General features: G+C 42.9%; 1 protein-coding gene across 4 annotated transcripts in view; it reads right to left on the bottom strand.

Annotated features, from left to right (window-relative positions):
* NfI (Nuclear factor I) overlaps nucleotides 1-16,753 on the bottom strand; it is a 152,914-nt gene that overhangs the window by 98,557 nt on the left and 37,604 nt on the right. For 3 of the 4 annotated variants that reach the window (XM_037433171.2, XM_037433170.2, XM_075882942.1), the window contains exons 7-9: nucleotides 14,616-14,681; nucleotides 6,207-6,287; nucleotides 4,366-4,629 (exon numbers count right to left, since the gene is read on the bottom strand). In XM_037433171.2, coding sequence (XP_037289068.1) covers nucleotides 4,366-4,629; nucleotides 6,207-6,287; nucleotides 14,616-14,681 — 411 coding nt within the window. The remainder of the gene's footprint in view (nucleotides 1-4,365; nucleotides 4,630-6,206; nucleotides 6,288-14,615; nucleotides 14,682-16,753) is intronic. The other variant, XM_037433173.2, reaches the window with a different exon arrangement.

Raw genomic sequence — 16,753 nt, 5'->3', positions numbered from 1 at the left:
CACGCATCCGACGGCTATTTTTGAAAATCCGCCACTCGGCAACACGATGACGTCCGCCATCGGGGTTTGTTCGGTGGTGTAGATCAAAGCTCCTTCTAGTGTACAGGCGTCCCCCTAGTTTCGTATTTTAGTGAGGAATTTCACAAAACAGTCGTTTCCAAGTCGGTTTGCAGCCAAGCTGCAGCCGCTTCGCGCATCTCTACCGGTCACATGGTACGCTACCGAGGCCGCCATTGGCTACATCTGATCGGCCTCGCTCGCTGAGCGCTTGCGACGATCGGCACTTGCCGTGCGTTTCTACGTTTTTCCGAGTTCACCATGGATAACTCGAAGAAGCGAGACTTCCGAGCACGAAAGTTTGCAAGCAAGAACAAGTACCAAGGGCGTCGACGTAAACCGAAGCGCAAAGCAGCGGTAGAAGAATGCGAGCCGCGGGCCACTAGGCCTAATCAAGGCAGCGGGGATACGGCGGCTTGCGGGAACTTTGACGAAATCGACGCCGCGATCAAGTTCATCAGCGCATCAGAAAAAAAGATTGAACAGTTCGAAAGCGAAAGAACGAAGAGTGTTTGTGGCTCTGTGAGCGGAGTATTTTGTGACATCGGCGCACTGACATCGATGGTAAGCCGTGCTGTTTGTCCAACATGCCACACCGCTGGACTCGTCGTTCGCGACACCGCAAGTAAACGTAAGGGCCTCTCTTCGTTCCTCGAGCTGCACTGTGATAACAGTGAGTGTCCTGAGTCAGTGGTTTCTGCCGCGCATAGTTCGCGGCGTGTTCTGCCGGAAAGACAGCCCACCGATGCCGGTGATGACTGGAGCTACCGAAGCGGCAGCTCGCGTGACAGCTTCGCTGTCAATGTGAAGGTAGTTGTGGCTGCGCGTGCAATAGGCATTGGGCATGAACAGCTGTCGCGTTTTTGCGCTATTCTTGGACTGCCAATACCTATGCATCGTAAGACTTTTATTGCAATTGGCAAAAAAGTTCATGCCGCAGCTACCAAAGCTGTGCAAGAAAACCTGGCGAAAGCGCGGATGATAACTAAAGAGAAAGTGGATGGGGCTGATGTTGCTGTCATGTATGATGGCACATGGCAAAAAAGAGGGCACAAGAGCCACAATGGCATCGGCACTGCTGTGTCTGTGGACGCTGGTTTGTGCCTAGATTTTGAAGTGCTATCGAATTACTGCCTTGCCTGTAGCCGGCACCAGGACTTGGGTGATGAGGAAGAAATATGGCAAGCATTCCACACACCTGTCTGCGAAAAAAATACAGAGTGCTCCTCTCATGCCATGGAGACTGAGGCAGCTTTGCGCATATGGGGCAGGACATCCTCATACACAACACCATTGCGCTTCACCAAGTTCCTCAGTGATGGGGACAGCAAAGCTTATACCGCTGTCGCTGAGGCCAAGGTATATGGTGAAGCTGTTGTGGACAAGGAGGAGTGCACAAACCATGTGGCCAAGCGTCTAGGCACTGCACTTCGGAAACTGCCAACAAGACTTCCACGAGGGGAAAAGCTGACAGATGGCACAATTCAGAAGCTGCAGAACTATTACCGTATTGCAATCACAAACAACAGAGGTGATATTCTGAAAATGCATCGTGCCATCTGGGCCTCATATTTCCATTCATCATCGAGCAACACAGCAGGCAGCCACCGATACTGTCCAGAAGGGGCGACTTCCTGGTGCAAGCATAGGCGAGCTGAAGCGCTTGGGGAGGCCCCACCTGACCACACACCAATCTTGACCAAGGCTCAAGGATTGGCTGTGCTTCCCATTTACAAGCGGCTCACAGATGAAAAGTTGCTGGTGCGTTGTATCCAAGGGAAGACCCAAAACGCTGCAGAATCTTTGAACAGCAAAATCTGGTTGTTGTGTCCGAAGACTAAGTTTGCCTCCCGGACAACAGTGGAAACTGCAGCTGCTATGGCCGTGTTGTGGTTCAATAAAGGACATTCAAGCTTTGAACACGTGCTAGAGGAGCTTGGTGTAGTCCCACCAGATCAACTGATCACCCTGGGCCAATCCCGCGACCAGAGGAGAATCGAAAGAATGTCTGCGTGTGAAACAGCCGAGGCAAGGGCCCATCGGCGGAACGTGGCAAAGAAAGCGCGCCTTGATGACTCCCTTCTCAAGCGGCGAGAAGGATCCACATATGGAGCAGGACAATTTTAGGTGCTCTAGCTGTGTCCCTTCTATGATATCACCAAGTTTTGTGCAAATCGCACTGTGTAATCATGAGTAAACATATTTACAACTTTCAAATGCATTTTTCTCGATTTCCATATTGAGGTAATTCTCTCATCTTGTGCACAATCTTTTTTAGGCATAAAATAGTCCTATCTTGATGAAATTTTGCACAGAGCTTAATCAGCCACTCTAGAATACAAGTATCTACTTTAGGTTGCATTATACATCACAGATTTTTTGTTACACAACTTGATACACTGATAGAGAGATGTAAAATATGCATTTAGTACTTTTAATTTTTTTTTTTTAATGTAGCAAATAAATTTTCTGTTTGAGGTACTTTTCTGTATTGTACTGCTCAAGTGCAGCAGAATGAGCCATTTTGCAATTCTGTGTCAAAATTTTTAGTAAGCTTTATTATGTGCACAAAAAACACTATATTTTGATATCAAAGTTGTAGTAACTCCGGAACTACTATAGCTATCAAACAAATAATTGCAGTTATGAAATCAGCACTGCAAGCTTTACTAACACCTAAAATTTCAAGGAGCTGGGTTATGAAATAAAAAAAAACCTTTTTCGAGTAGCATCTCCCCTTAAACCCAAAACATGCTTTTCTAATGAAGTTAGTTGCTGATAAACTGGCGCGTGCACAATCTACACAGTGCAATTACCGAGGAGAGTGGTGATGGACCCGCATTTGTGCTCTGTCTGGTTATACATAGAACCGATAATGTAATAGCGTAGGTGCAAAATGTTTCTAAAGGGAGAACCTGGCCATTATACAAAGACATAGCAGCAATGGTTCTGTGAACTCAAAATGAAAAAAGTAGCTAACAGTAAGAGTTAGGCTGGCATCACTGCATTAAAATAGCTTGCAATCGGTCGTGATATGTTTTCTTCAAGTTTAATAATTAATGAAACACTAACTATTATTAGCAAGCAAAATTTGACAGTTACTTTGGTAGTTGTTTCTTGTATTCCATACTTCATAGGTGTCATCTTTTTTATGATGCTGCAATACCTGATTACCAATACAAATATTACAAAAAGCAAAGTTGACCTGAATGCCACACGGACTCACACTTCAATATCAATCTCCAAGGCCTTTTTTACACTGTAGAAGCAGCAGGAAATAGAAAATTCTGCTTCACACTTGTAAAAAATGGTCAAACTTGTTTCACCACTGCTGGCACCTTTGCCACAACTGTCTATACTGCTCGTTAATGAAGGAAGTGCAACTTTGTCTCTCCATCTAATTATTAGTAATGTTAATAGGTCACCACATTACAGCTTTCTTGCCCTTCATACACATGAGTACGGTTAACATCCTTATTTCAAAAGTGCCACTGTCCTAAGGCAACATAAGGACTATGCGGTCCACTCTAACAGACCTTCAGATAGTGAAGTGCTGAGGGTAGCCTGCTGTGATCAAACCATCTGTTTTACCTAAAAGCTAGCCTCACAAGCGTGCAGACAGAATGCACTTGCGGCATTTCTTAGGGTGACTCTGGTAGTATTCATACTGGGCTCCTATGCTTTGTGGTACATGAAAAGCAACCCATTGTGTAGCTAGTCTTGCAAAGCTTCAAAAGTTTATACGGTGCTGAAAGAACCACCCGTATGTCCATTTTGTTGACTTGAGATGGTGCGATATGCCGCATATGTAAGAGATGACAGAGATGCAGGATGTATTTTATGCATAAAAAAAACAACCAACACTTCTATTTCCTTGCCCAACTGGCATTTCTAGTTGGTGATCTTCTAACTAGAGTTTGGTTTCCTTGTGCGAGCTCTTACCTACCCAAACAAAGTTTGCCAATATGCGGAGGAGTACTCAAATCACCATTTCGAAATGCAAAAAATCTGGATGTTATCGCTAATTGGTAGCCCTGTATGTTTGTCTCTATGGTTCTTTCTTCGTCAGTATGGCATTTTACAGCGGGAATCGATATCTCATTCGTGCAATGTCAACAAGTGTGCACTGCTACTATGTTTTGACTATGTGTTATCATCCCTTTACTTTAGAAAAGAGCACGCTCAACCTTTCTCCAACTTGAAACACCCATGAGAATGCTCATGCAATGCTATTCCTTCATCAAAAGGTTTACATTCTCAGGTCCCGCAACAATGCAGAAGCAAGGTCAAGCTAAAACAGTTGCTCACCGTGATCAACGTCAGGCCACGGGCCGGTGTAGAAGTGTCCGGCTCCTCCTCCGGCCGTGGCCGCATCCTCCTCGGCAGAGGGCAGCCTCCGCAGCCGCTTGCAGCGTGGTGGAGCACCATCACTTGGGCTGGCCGCACGCAGTAGCCCCACCCCCACAGAAGTTGGCTGCAAAGCTGGGGTCGGATCCGGAGGCGATGCGTAGCCGTAGTACGGTGGCTCCAGTTTGACTGGCTGGCCCCCGTTCGATGCTTGAAGAACGGAACCTGTACGTGAAGCGACGACTTGCAACATTCTGCAGGCTACTCAACATGCGATGTGAATAAGGAATGCAGCAAAAACAAGCAGTGCTCCTCAGGTTTTTCATACGCCAAGTTTGAATTAAGCGCAATCGGTGAGTGTAGGATGCAACAAGAATATGGTAAGTGTATGTCCATAGTAGACACCACAGACAGAAAAAATATTAAAGCAGGAATAACAACCTACTCTTCTACCCACCAGGTTTTCTCATTGCCATAAGTGGGCACCTCTGAAATCATGGTTTGAACTTCCCGTAAATGGTGGTCAAGAGAAGACATACGGTGAGAATCAAATTGATAATAATAATGAAAAAAAAAAGTCAGAGGCCAGTTATTTGAGTCAAAATAAGTAAAGCCTATAGTGTATACATGCAACTGGCCACAACTGGCATGAATTGCAACTGTTGAAATCAAGAGACAGATAATTCATTAATCGTTCTTTTCATAAGCTACAGATCTGAGATATTTCGAGACCACAATGAAAGGTCAAAAAAGCAGTTTTTCAAGCAAAGATACCAATTCACATTGGCATCAGCAACACCAACAGAAAAACTTGTTTTTCAGCAAGGTAGATATATCAGTTTATCTATATGAGACACTTAATTTTTCAATCACTATTAGAGTACAAGAAGAGCCATTTTCAGCCCACTTATGCAGCACTCTTGGTCTAGACCTTGTTTTCTGGAACTGGTTGATATGATTTATAGATAAAGGTATGCATATTCCTTTCTGCTATTTGTTTTGTTCATTACTAAAGCTAATTGTTATGAACGCATGCCAAGCGCATCATATTTAGATAAAGCTCTAGCAGCAGCTCAGGGATGGCTAGCAAGTCTTTTTCTGTGTCCCTTTCAGACCAGTCAACTGAGCCATCTGCGAATCATGATGGAACTAATGCAAGCATCTTCAGGAGCCAGATGTGACGGCAATGCAAAAGTTCGCCACAAGATTGGTCAGCCGTTTTTTAGGACGAACTCTTGCAGAGGCGAAACGTTTTGTACGGTGGAGAAGTATAGCCAGAGAGACGATCAAAAAACCTCGCCAACCGAATATTAATGTTCCCAACACCACACAACCAGACCATGCATGTTGGAACATCAGAGCACCGCACAACCACCGCCACAAAAAAAGTAACAAATAAAAACAAGCTCCAAACCGTGCTCAACACCTTTGCACTGCAAAAGCAGGCCTCGCAAAAAAAAAATGACAACAAACTGGCCAATTGGGTTGCAACAAGTGCCACAATAGATGTCTGTCTTTCAGTTGCAGATGATGGCAAACTAGAAGTGCCCGTCTGCCCATCTCACCAACCACAAGAAACGAAACAAAATGAAATTAAAAGAGGCTGGCAGGTGTAAAGAACACAGACAAAAAAAAAGTCCTCTGACCCTCGGGCATTGATGAGAGGTGCCATATATCCATGCGAAGGTATTGTGACTGAAGGAGGGAGAAGATGGGGGGGTGTATCCGTGCACTGAGACACGGGGGGGTAGAGAGAGACAGAGAGGAGAGGACTTCTCGTCCTATCGAAAGCCTTCCCTTACCACTGCTCCTGGAGCTGTCAAAGACAAAGGCCATTGTTTGTCGCTCCAGGAAATCTTCCTTCATTTCAGAGAGACACCGCGCTGCAAAGAACAATGGGCACCCATTCGTCATTGCCCCCGGGTCGCGGCCTATGGGAAGCGGCAAGACAGTCCACACCTCGGTCGGCCATTCACTGGCCTTGGAGGTGCTCGATGTTAACAGGCATTTCGTGCGAAATGCGGAGAACACCTGATGGGCAATGCAATCAATGCCAGCTCGCGAGATCAGGAGCTGTTTCGCAGTTTTAAAACAAACCACCAGCACACCAGTTCAGGAAACACTGGCAAAACTCTCGCACTCATCTAACAAGTGCCCAGGGTCACAAACTGCCTGCTTCTAGCGGAAACTAAAATAGAGGCACCTCTTGTGAGGCTACAATGCATGCTGACAAAAAGTTGCTGAACAATCGTTGAGCAGAGAATGTTGCCAAAGCCAAAATTCTGACCAGTGGACTTACCTGAGTCATAAAAGCAGTTGAAGCCCTGATGAAGACAAATCCACTTGTCAAAACAATAGACTGAGAGACATCTCCTGCTCAAGAACTGTTCAGAGATTTTTCAGTGATGAAAGCCTCCATCTCCCCTCCCGCTCCTCCCAACTTCAGACTTCTCCCCTCCTCCCAACTTCATGTATTGTTTGGATACAATACCTACTGTGAAATGGGGTTTATTGGCACATTAATTGTGTTTATTAAATGTTGAGGTGTGCATTAGTTACATTCAGACTACATCCAATCAATGGCTGTAATGGAAAGTATCCAAAGATCTTGTGATGAAGAGCAATTAACAAGTTTTTATTTTGCATGTCCAAGAAAATGGAAGGGTAGGTGCACACTCAGAATGAAGTCTGCTGGAAGTAATGAGACAGCAAAGCATATGCTACTCTGTCTTTTCGTTTCGATCATACTTCTGTTTTAATTGTGAAAACAAGAGCTTTTTGGCCGGCTGAAGCTACTCTGTGTGGATAAAGCTTGGCTAAGTGATGATCCCTAATACATACGCATGCGATCGAGGCGTATGTACAAGCGCATGAACTTTCAGGAGAGTAAATTTTTTATTCAATGAGGACATCCTGTCTCACTGCCTGCTCTTCCAATCATCAGCCTAGACTTCAATCTAAGTTTATATTTTGCACTCGTAAATGTTTCGTCTACGTTTCATTCGAGTAAAGGTGATTTTTTTTCTTTCGCGTGGAATCTGAAGGTCGTCGTAAGATGTGGGGTCGGTGTAAAACTGCTTTGTATAGTGAAGGTTAAAACGCTACTTCCATGGGGATTTTTCCAGGACCAAAATGATCGTCGTGAAATGCGGGTCTTCGTGAAACTGGGGCATGTATAATCGACGTTCCACTGTATTTACAAGAAAAACCATCCGATTCATAAGCTGCCGAGAATGATAATGAATGATAAGAATAAAAACTTTATTTCTGAAAATGGTAATCTCACTAGAAAATTTCTTTAATGTTTTTTTTTCTTTGTGTAAATGGAGAGAAAGACTTGAGGTTGATCATCTGACCACCAATTTTCAACCTTAACCACGTACATGTATTCACATGTTTTGTATATAATTGTGTATTTCTATCAAAGAACTTTCAGTTATTAGCATGCACTTGTCTCGCCGTTTCTCTCTTCTTGTCCCTGTTCTTTCTGCACGAATGCCATTCACAACAGAATACCAACTTGCTTAGTGCTCTATTCTTCATTGTTTTAGTTTTCCTGACTCTTCGTGCTTCCATCTCCACCATTAAAGGGACTAGCAACTGCCCAGAACATGAAATGAGATGACTGCATGAATGGAAAGAGTGTCCCTTATAGCGACTCAAACTAACCCCGTTTTTCTCGTGAGAAGTGGATTTATATTTTTATTCCTTCATTGAAAATCGTGAAAAATGCCCTGTGGTGTTCCTGATGGCAAAAACATGAACTATACGAAATACCCTGTCACGTAATATTGCGTTGATTTACACAGTCAACAATTTACTCATTAGTACTGAAATATTGTTTATTTCTTTATATATGCATCAGCTTGCGTTGGTAGTATGCATGAAAGTGACACTGCCTTCGCGTGACATAATGATCCGGTGCTTGTTCGCGCGCCTTGAGCAGCTTCAGCTTTCTGCCTGCTCTTGCAAATGTGTACAGTTTATATCTATTGATTTTGTGCACCAACACATGATAGTTTGTCCAAAAACAACCAGCGCCACTAGCACCAGTATCGTTGCTACTATCGTTGCTGCGCTGCTAATCGGCACGGCCGTACATATGTGCAGTTGCGTTTTCGATTACTTGGCTTGGCTCACGTGGCGAGAGAGTAATGAAGACAGGACAAGCCATCGACGACAAAGAACAACCTTGGGCGCACGTGCACGCACCACGGTACAAACGCAGGGAAGCTGCATAGAGCCACATCATCTCGTTATCACGGCTTATTTTCAAAAATAGTTCTAAAGTGCAGGATAAATGAGGGTAAGCATAGTTACAGGAACCATTCTCAAATAAGAATGACGACAGCATGCACAAGTCACCAGAAAGGCTACCGCCATCACTGTCAATTTTCAGCGTTGCTGGTTGAAAGGGCAGATCCATGTTCAAAGGCTTTCAGATCGTAAATACTCCTTATAAATGACGATGTGCTTTTGGGAATAACTACTGCAGCTACGAACACTACGAAGGGTGAGCCTTCTGTCACGCCGAAAAAAACTGGGTAAAAAAACAGTTGTTGGTCCCTTTGAACACCTACCTCACATCGAAGATAATCATATATGAAAAGAAACAAGTAGCTTTTAGTGTCACTGTGACGTGACACTATAGGTTTTATAAAAAAAATGGTATGAAGAGGAAGATGGAAGCTTGCGATGAAAAATTCTTAAACAGAGGTTGAGTCCAGCCGGCTCGTCTTTCTCAAGGCTAGAACAGAACTTGGAGTTCTGTTCTAGCCTTGAGGAAGACACGTCTGCTGGTCGAAATGTCGGCTCGACACAACCCCTGTTTACGGAGTTTTCACTAAATGTTTGTGTCACTTGCAGCTCTCGCAAAAGAATGAGCACCATATTTTCTAAAGTGTAACATACCGCTGTATATAGCTCAGTCTGCTATCTAAAATCCTTGAAAGAACTTTTTCAACATCCCAACCTACCGCTGTGCAATTAAACCATGTCAATTTATTACACACTTTGATAAAAATGACTTCAGAAACTATCTGAAGAAATGCAAAATCTTTGCTTTCACTCTGTTTCCTTTGCCAGTGTCATTACACTGTCCCCATCTGCTGTCAGTTTCAGCTTTCACTATCACTTCCATCTTGCTTGAATTGCTTCAATTAGCAGATCCAAGTGCTTGTACAACCAAAACTTGAACACTGCCTCCCAATTTCCTGCATTTAACGTGCAGGTTCTGAGCGCGGAAATGTGCTATATACATAGCTCAGCTAGACAGTAGCATGCCAGCACAAGCAAGACACCCAAAGCCTGCTCGTGTGATCAGCAAACACACACTCTCTCGTACGCACAACAGTTGCACGTCACTGCTTGTACTGTGCAGTGTATCTGCAGTGTTCATGGATTGATATGTAATAATTTAGATTAATTAATCAACAATCTTTTATTTACATCCTCTTCTTGTCATATTACCGCAATTTTCATTCTATTCCCTCGAATGTAATGCGAGCTTTTCTTGACTTTCGCAACCTCATATTGACCGGCGCATTACAATCGAGCATCAAAATGTAAATTGTCTAAAAAAAGCGCAATAACGCACAGAATTTTCAAATTTTTCTGTTCTCTTTTTTCATTCTATTGTTGAATATAACTTAATTAAAAAGTCAGCAGAGACCCAGCTCAGACAACTGAAGTGCGACAGCTGATCTTCTCCGCGAGAAACGAAATCGTCCCACGCCGTGCACTCAGCAATGACCTATGAAGGCAGGGTCACTGGTCATCTGACTCATGACGTCAATCTGCAGTGCACGCCCATTGGCTTGTTTGAATCCGCCTTTAAAGAGGGAAATGCCGCTGACTTCCAAAGCTGTATCCGACTATAGAAAGTCACTTCATGCGTTACAATTTTGGTCCTGTTATAATAGAATAAATATTGTAACCAAACACTTACGTCAGAGCCAAGATTATTATTAGAGCCCAGATTAGTAGCGACATCACACAGTGATATCAAGTAATTACTCACACCGGTCTTTATGCTGAAAATTTCGATGAAAGTTATGCTTCAAGTTATGCTGAAGGCACACCAAGCTGCCTGAGCATTTATATACAGTAAAATCTGGTTAATTCAAATTCCATAGGGACGCTGTGCAATTTCGAAGTAAATAAAATTTGTAATATTGAAAGTCAGCAAAAATGGGTGGATTTCGGGGATGTATGCACAAAAAATATTTATTGGACAAGAAAGTCGGTAATGACCCACTTCTTGGCCAATAAATATATCTTTTTATCTCTGAATGCCACAGCCGTGGCTCTCTGTACCAGCGCGCAGATGTGGCACAGAGAATCTCGTTCACAACTTTTCAAAGCTGAACAAGAGATGCGTCACATTAAGTGCCTCCAACATCTCAGAAGCTGATGGGCACTTGGTCATCTTTGTCTTCCTCACCTGGCTCTTCAGCAACAGTCTGCACATCGGCTACTCGAGCGATAATGTCCAGGTGTCAAATGCACAGGTGTCAACTTCAACATGATCAGCAAAACTTATGCCCTGAAGAGTGCCACGCAGTGCCACTGGCATGAGCTACTCAGCCCCGTCCACCCCAACATCACAGCTATCCTGCGCACTTCCAGCTGCAAATCCACTGTGGCGGAAACAGTTTGGGATTGTGGTCGCCGTCACCTGTTCCCATGCGTGCACCAACATGTGCATGGCAGTGACCAGCGTAATGCCAAAGTCCTGACTGTTGCTCGTGCACAAAATCATTCTCTCCAGCATGGGATGCCTATAAAAGCACTTGACATTTTTTATCATACCTAGGTCCATTGGCTGTAGGGCCACAGTCATTTTTGCTGGAAAGAACACTAACTTTGTTGCTTTCAGCTCAACATCGATTTTGTGCGCCAAACAGTTGTCGACGACAAGAACAGCGACTGTCGAATTTCAATAGCCACTTCCTGAATAGGTCACCTGTCATCCAGGCTTTCTTGTTTGTGGCACACTCTGTCAAGAGTGACTGAATGTTTTTGAAGCACCGTGGCTTGTGAGCTTTGCCAATCAAAACAAGGGGGACCTTTGTCGTATGGGTCATATTTGCAGCAACCAGAACATTGATACGCTCTTTGCTGCACTTGCCACCAGCACAGCTGTTTCCCTTGTAAATGATCATCTTGTCTGGCTGCAACTTGAAAAATAACGCTGTCTCATCAGAGTTAAACACACCCTGTGGCGAGTAGCTCTCCAAGTACTGCTGCAGGGTGTCGCTTCTATAAGTAGTGCATATTTCGGTGTCTACTACCTTTGCCTCACTATGTAACGTGCAGAATATAAGATGATTATGCCGCTCCGTGAAACGATGAAACTATCCCTTGGAAGCCATGATGATAAGGGCGCTCATAGTGAAACTCTGGGCTCTCATTTCTTTAACCCAGATATTCAAAGCTGACTCCAGTTCTGGGAATTCCGCTGTCCTTAGCTTTTCCAGACTGGTGTCAGAGTCCTCAGCTTCATAGACGTTTTCAACGACCGTCCTGTTCCGTATGTATGTGCTCGGAACGTGCTCGTAGGTATGCCGTGCTTCCTTGCAATTTCACGTTTGCTCAACTTTCCTTGGTCTACCTCTCGCAAAATCTCCTTGACAGACTCCTCCTCTACAGTCTTCGCACAGTAGTACTTTATCCGTGGCATCTTGCAACTTTGACGATGAATACGACGGCGTTAATGGCGTGAACAAACAACATGCTTAAAGAACAAAGGGACGCTGCCGGGTGCGGCCTAGGACTACTTCGCCACTCTGCTGCCTCACCCTCTCACTACAAATGGCACCAGGCGCTGAGATAGTGGGAGGGTGACGGAACGAAAGTGCTCCTGTGATATCAGAGGCCATACTTTGCTAGCCCTTTGCTCGGATGCCACCTGAAACACCGAGCATCAAAACTCGAAAAAACCGGCTGTGCCGTCTAACGTTTGGCCATAAGACCTTCCACTCGTGTTTGACGACAATGACACTAAGAGGCACACGCTTTGAATAATCCGTAGAGGTGGCAATTTCTCTTCAAATTAACGAGTCGTTTTCCAGGTGGTCTCCTATTCATTGTAGATGGGACTGCGGTGACCATTTCGAGTTATCCAAAACCTGAATGAACGAAGTGTGAATTAACAAGCTTTCCCTGTACTGTGTTGCTCATGCCTGGACTGGAGATAGCAGCCAACATGTTTAAATAAACAAAAGAAAAGAGAGATGGAATGGCACAGCATCATAAAATTTGGGCCAAGCCTCCCTCACTTTGTTCATTGCACGGATCATGAAGTTCAACATCCTGCTATTCAGGAAAGGTGTCTGCCCAGCAGCACAAAATCCACACATACAGTACCATCCATCAAATACAAATCTGCAGTTGGTACACACCAAAAATTATCCAAGATCGAGAGCGAAATTCCTCTTACTACACCTGCTTGGGCCCTACCATATTTGCTCGAATGTAACACGAGTTTCTTACCAAATTTTCACAATTTGAAGTCGACCTTTACATTATAATCAAATAGCACAGTACAGTACAATCTCATTAATTCAGTCACTGTGACCATGACAAATCTTCTAATTAAGTGTTTTTTAATTAACAAAACATACAAATAATGGAATGCAAGAAACTTGAAATTATTCAAATTAATCAGGGCTGGTCGTTTGCTGTGCCGGCAAGTTTGTGGCTACAAGGGTCACGTTTTTCAGCAATACGTGGTCACAGTTTTGCAACAAACAAGGAGGAATCTTCAGCCTAACTGCTGTCACAGCAAAAAAAACAAAAAAGAAAAACGTGATCAAGTCAATTGCATGCCTTCACTGCAACACAGTAGTGACATGCGGGCAGCATGTCGCCTGCTTTTCGCTGCGTCAGCACATCAGGATGCGACCATTCGCCCATTCTTTCTTGTATAACAAAGAATTTAATAATGAACAGTGTGACAAAATTCACAAAGTGTTCTCGCTGGAAAACATCACCACTGAAGCTTTGAACCCGAGTTTTCAAACTAGGCATTGCAGGCAATAACTCTCCCAGTTGAGCACGTGCGTGAATTGCTGGAGCAACCGACACTCAGAGGTTCGCATACATTGCGTATTTAGCCATACTGTCCTGTATTCATTTTTTTAAATTCCCAGAAAAAAATAATAAATCGTGATGCTCTGGCATTGCAAGAAGCATGCGACATGCTGCCCGCATGTTGCTTCTGTATTGCAGTGAAGCATGTCTTGTTTTTCACAGGGGCACATTTTAAATGATGATGAAACTGTCTTTTTTAATATAATTTTATTTTTCAAGCTGTTAAGGCAGAAATGCTACAGCTACCACTAATTAGTATAGCTAAAGTACATTGCCTAGTGGCTTTGAAGGGCTGTCATTTCCGCAGATTTGCGGCCAAAGCAGGAATAGGCACACTGCACCAAAGTTTTCAATTGAACCGGACTTATGCTGATTGCCGCTTCAAAGTATCCGCTCAAACTTACATTGCAAAATACAAGACTGCAGAAGTACTTCAAATTAAGCAGAATTTCAAAATAACCAAGTTTGAATTAACGAGGTTTTACTGTACTGCTATCTTTACTACTTCTTCCTGAATTGTATCAAAAGTCACCAATCGTGTTACAATTGTGGTCACGCTATAATTAAATAAACATGGTAACTAACATGTAGGGTAAGCTGCAATCGTATGAGACGGCGATGCGTAGACTTGTGCACATATCACTTTTTTTGTTTCAGAGCGAAGTTCAAGTGCATGGTAAATAGCATGAAATAATTTCAAAGCAAATTTGAATACTAGTAGCAGGATTTTAATAATATTAGCACACATTCTAAGCAGTAAAGTATGTTATGTTTTAAAATTTTACATACTAAAACCATACAAAATGCTTTTACATTAGAAAAAGAAAATAATCGGGTGGTAATAATATAGCGTGGCTTCACACCATCAGGAACTTTCCCTGATAATTTGTTTTAACAGCATAACACCATAATGATGAGGCAAAACCAGCTTTTCAAGCAAGCTACATGCGGTAAAGCTCATCTACCCGTTCATTTGCAGTAAGACATTGTTTAGAAAATTTTGAACTTGTGCTCAAGCGAACTTGATTACCATAACAGTCAATTGGGTGAGCACGAATATTCACACAGGCCCAGTAATGTGCTTGCAAGATAAGCAGGCAGAACGTGTGTAAGCTCACCTTTGGAGAGCCGGTAAAGCTCGGCAGATGTGAACACCCCAGTAGCCAGAATGCTGCTTGCGTCACCTGCACATGTGGTAGTTGTAACCATACATTGTGTATCTGCACATGCAGCAACTGCACAGTAGTTATAACTTCTGCAGCAACAGCGCCCAAATCTGTCTTGTAATAATTTCGTTTGCACTTTAAAAAAGGTATGTACAGCAACATCTGAGGTATAACTGTCTTGCCAAGCATCAGTCAAAATTTTGCTCGCAGTTCTATGCCCTGAATCATAAATAACGTGCCTGAATGTTCGAAAATTTCAAACTGTCATATCTTAACTCTTTAATATTTGTATTAGATTTACAAATGGGTATTTAAAAGTTTGATGTTTTGTAGAAGACAAACATTTGAAACAAATCAAATACGGTTGAACCCCATTATATGAGACACCAGTGTGCCTACAGTAAAATACAGGTTGATAAGAAAATGCATACAAGGTACCCACGTTATAAGACACATCTTGTATAAAAGACAAGAAGTACTACTCAGAGCATGCCTCTTGTAAAGAGGTTTAACTGTACACTCAAACGTCATTATAACAAAGATGCATCTTACAAGAAAATAAGTTAGTTATATCAGAAAATTGATCATAAAGGTTATTCCAAACACTGAATCTATTGCAAGACTATTTTTCATTTACTGTGTCAGAACTGACACTTCCTTATATCCGTGTATGTTATATTGCAGTTTGAGTGTACACTCAAACCTGGATACATTAAGCTTTACTACACAAAGTTACGGCCTATATTGCATTCCTTTGAAAAACCGATGCAAGAGTACCATACATGTATATTTAACTTCCCTTCATATCCAATTGTGATACACTTAGACCTTGCAAGCGCACTTCACCTAGCACACTTTCAACAACCTGTGTCACTCAAATATGCATGCTGATGAAACAGCACTGTTCTGAGGGGCAGTTTAGGCTATACAGAAGCACCTACTGGATTGAGCCTTGAAAACTTCATTTGAGCTACTTTGCTGATGTAAACTTCACCACAACACAGCTGCATTATGCTGTGAGCGTACTACCTGTCATTTAATAATTGAAAAAAAAAAAAAAGACTGCCATGCGACTCCAAGAATTCAAAGGGCCTTCTTCCAGTCTAGCACGCACATTCAAGAAGGCATCAATGAAAAATAAGCAATAAACAAATGTTACACATATAACGCTGCTTTGGTAAAACCCTGCTTTTCACGATCGGCAAAGTGCAGAGTTTTAAAGTATGCGCATAAAGTGGCCCGAAGGTCCCTATTTCAAGTATACCTGCTTCTACGCAGTAGCTAGGCTTGGCTCTGTCTACTTAGTACATAACACATGTTAAGATTGCTCTTAATGCTTTAGGGCAATAGTTTAAAATGCACAGTAATTTTCAAAGGGGCCCTGCAACAGAAACTAAGCGTGCTGTTTAATCTCTTCTTTTGGAACTGTGGAATGTGCCTATGTCAATGAGCAAGTGAGAACGTGAAAAACCACAATGTTATCATTTTATTTCAACAAAGAAACCACATTATTTTGGAATTACAGTGACACACAACAGCTACTTTTGAGAAGGGGAAACACATTTGATTATGTTGGAGTGACGAAACTGCCTGATTTGATGTATATACTAGTACTTAAGTGGCCTGAGCTGGGCCATGTTTTTGAGGGCTAAAAAATATAAGAGCACTACTTATACTTTCTCTGATACAGAACAATTCTCGTTTTCAAATATAAAATCTTGAAAACAATTACAAAGCAGTGCTAAGGGCACTGCAAAACTTGTACTATGGGGCGAGTCTTCTTATATATATCTATAAAATGTGGTTTATGATTGAAAATGCTTTTTGATGTCAGCGGGAGAGTGAATGCGAAAAGAAACGTTTCTTGCAGTCGTCAGCCTGAGTTTTGAACTTGGTAGATCCATAACATCAGTGCACGTAGGCAAGATAACCGCTGTTCAATAAGAGTAAGCGACGGTACTCCAAAAGAAGGCAGAAGGGAAGACAGAAAATTAAGTGGGCAGATAAGATTAGGAATTTTGCAGGTATATTGTGGCAGCAGAAAGCACTGGGCCGGGTCGATTGGCGACACATGGGACAAGCCTTTGTCG

This window comes from Rhipicephalus microplus, unplaced genomic scaffold (assembly GCF_043290135.1).
Source record: "Rhipicephalus microplus isolate Deutch F79 unplaced genomic scaffold, USDA_Rmic scaffold_14, whole genome shotgun sequence".
Lineage (NCBI taxonomy): Eukaryota > Metazoa > Arthropoda > Arachnida > Ixodida > Ixodidae > Rhipicephalus > Rhipicephalus microplus.
Note: the sequence above shows the minus strand (reverse complement) of the source record. Positions and strands in the feature narration are given on the sequence as shown.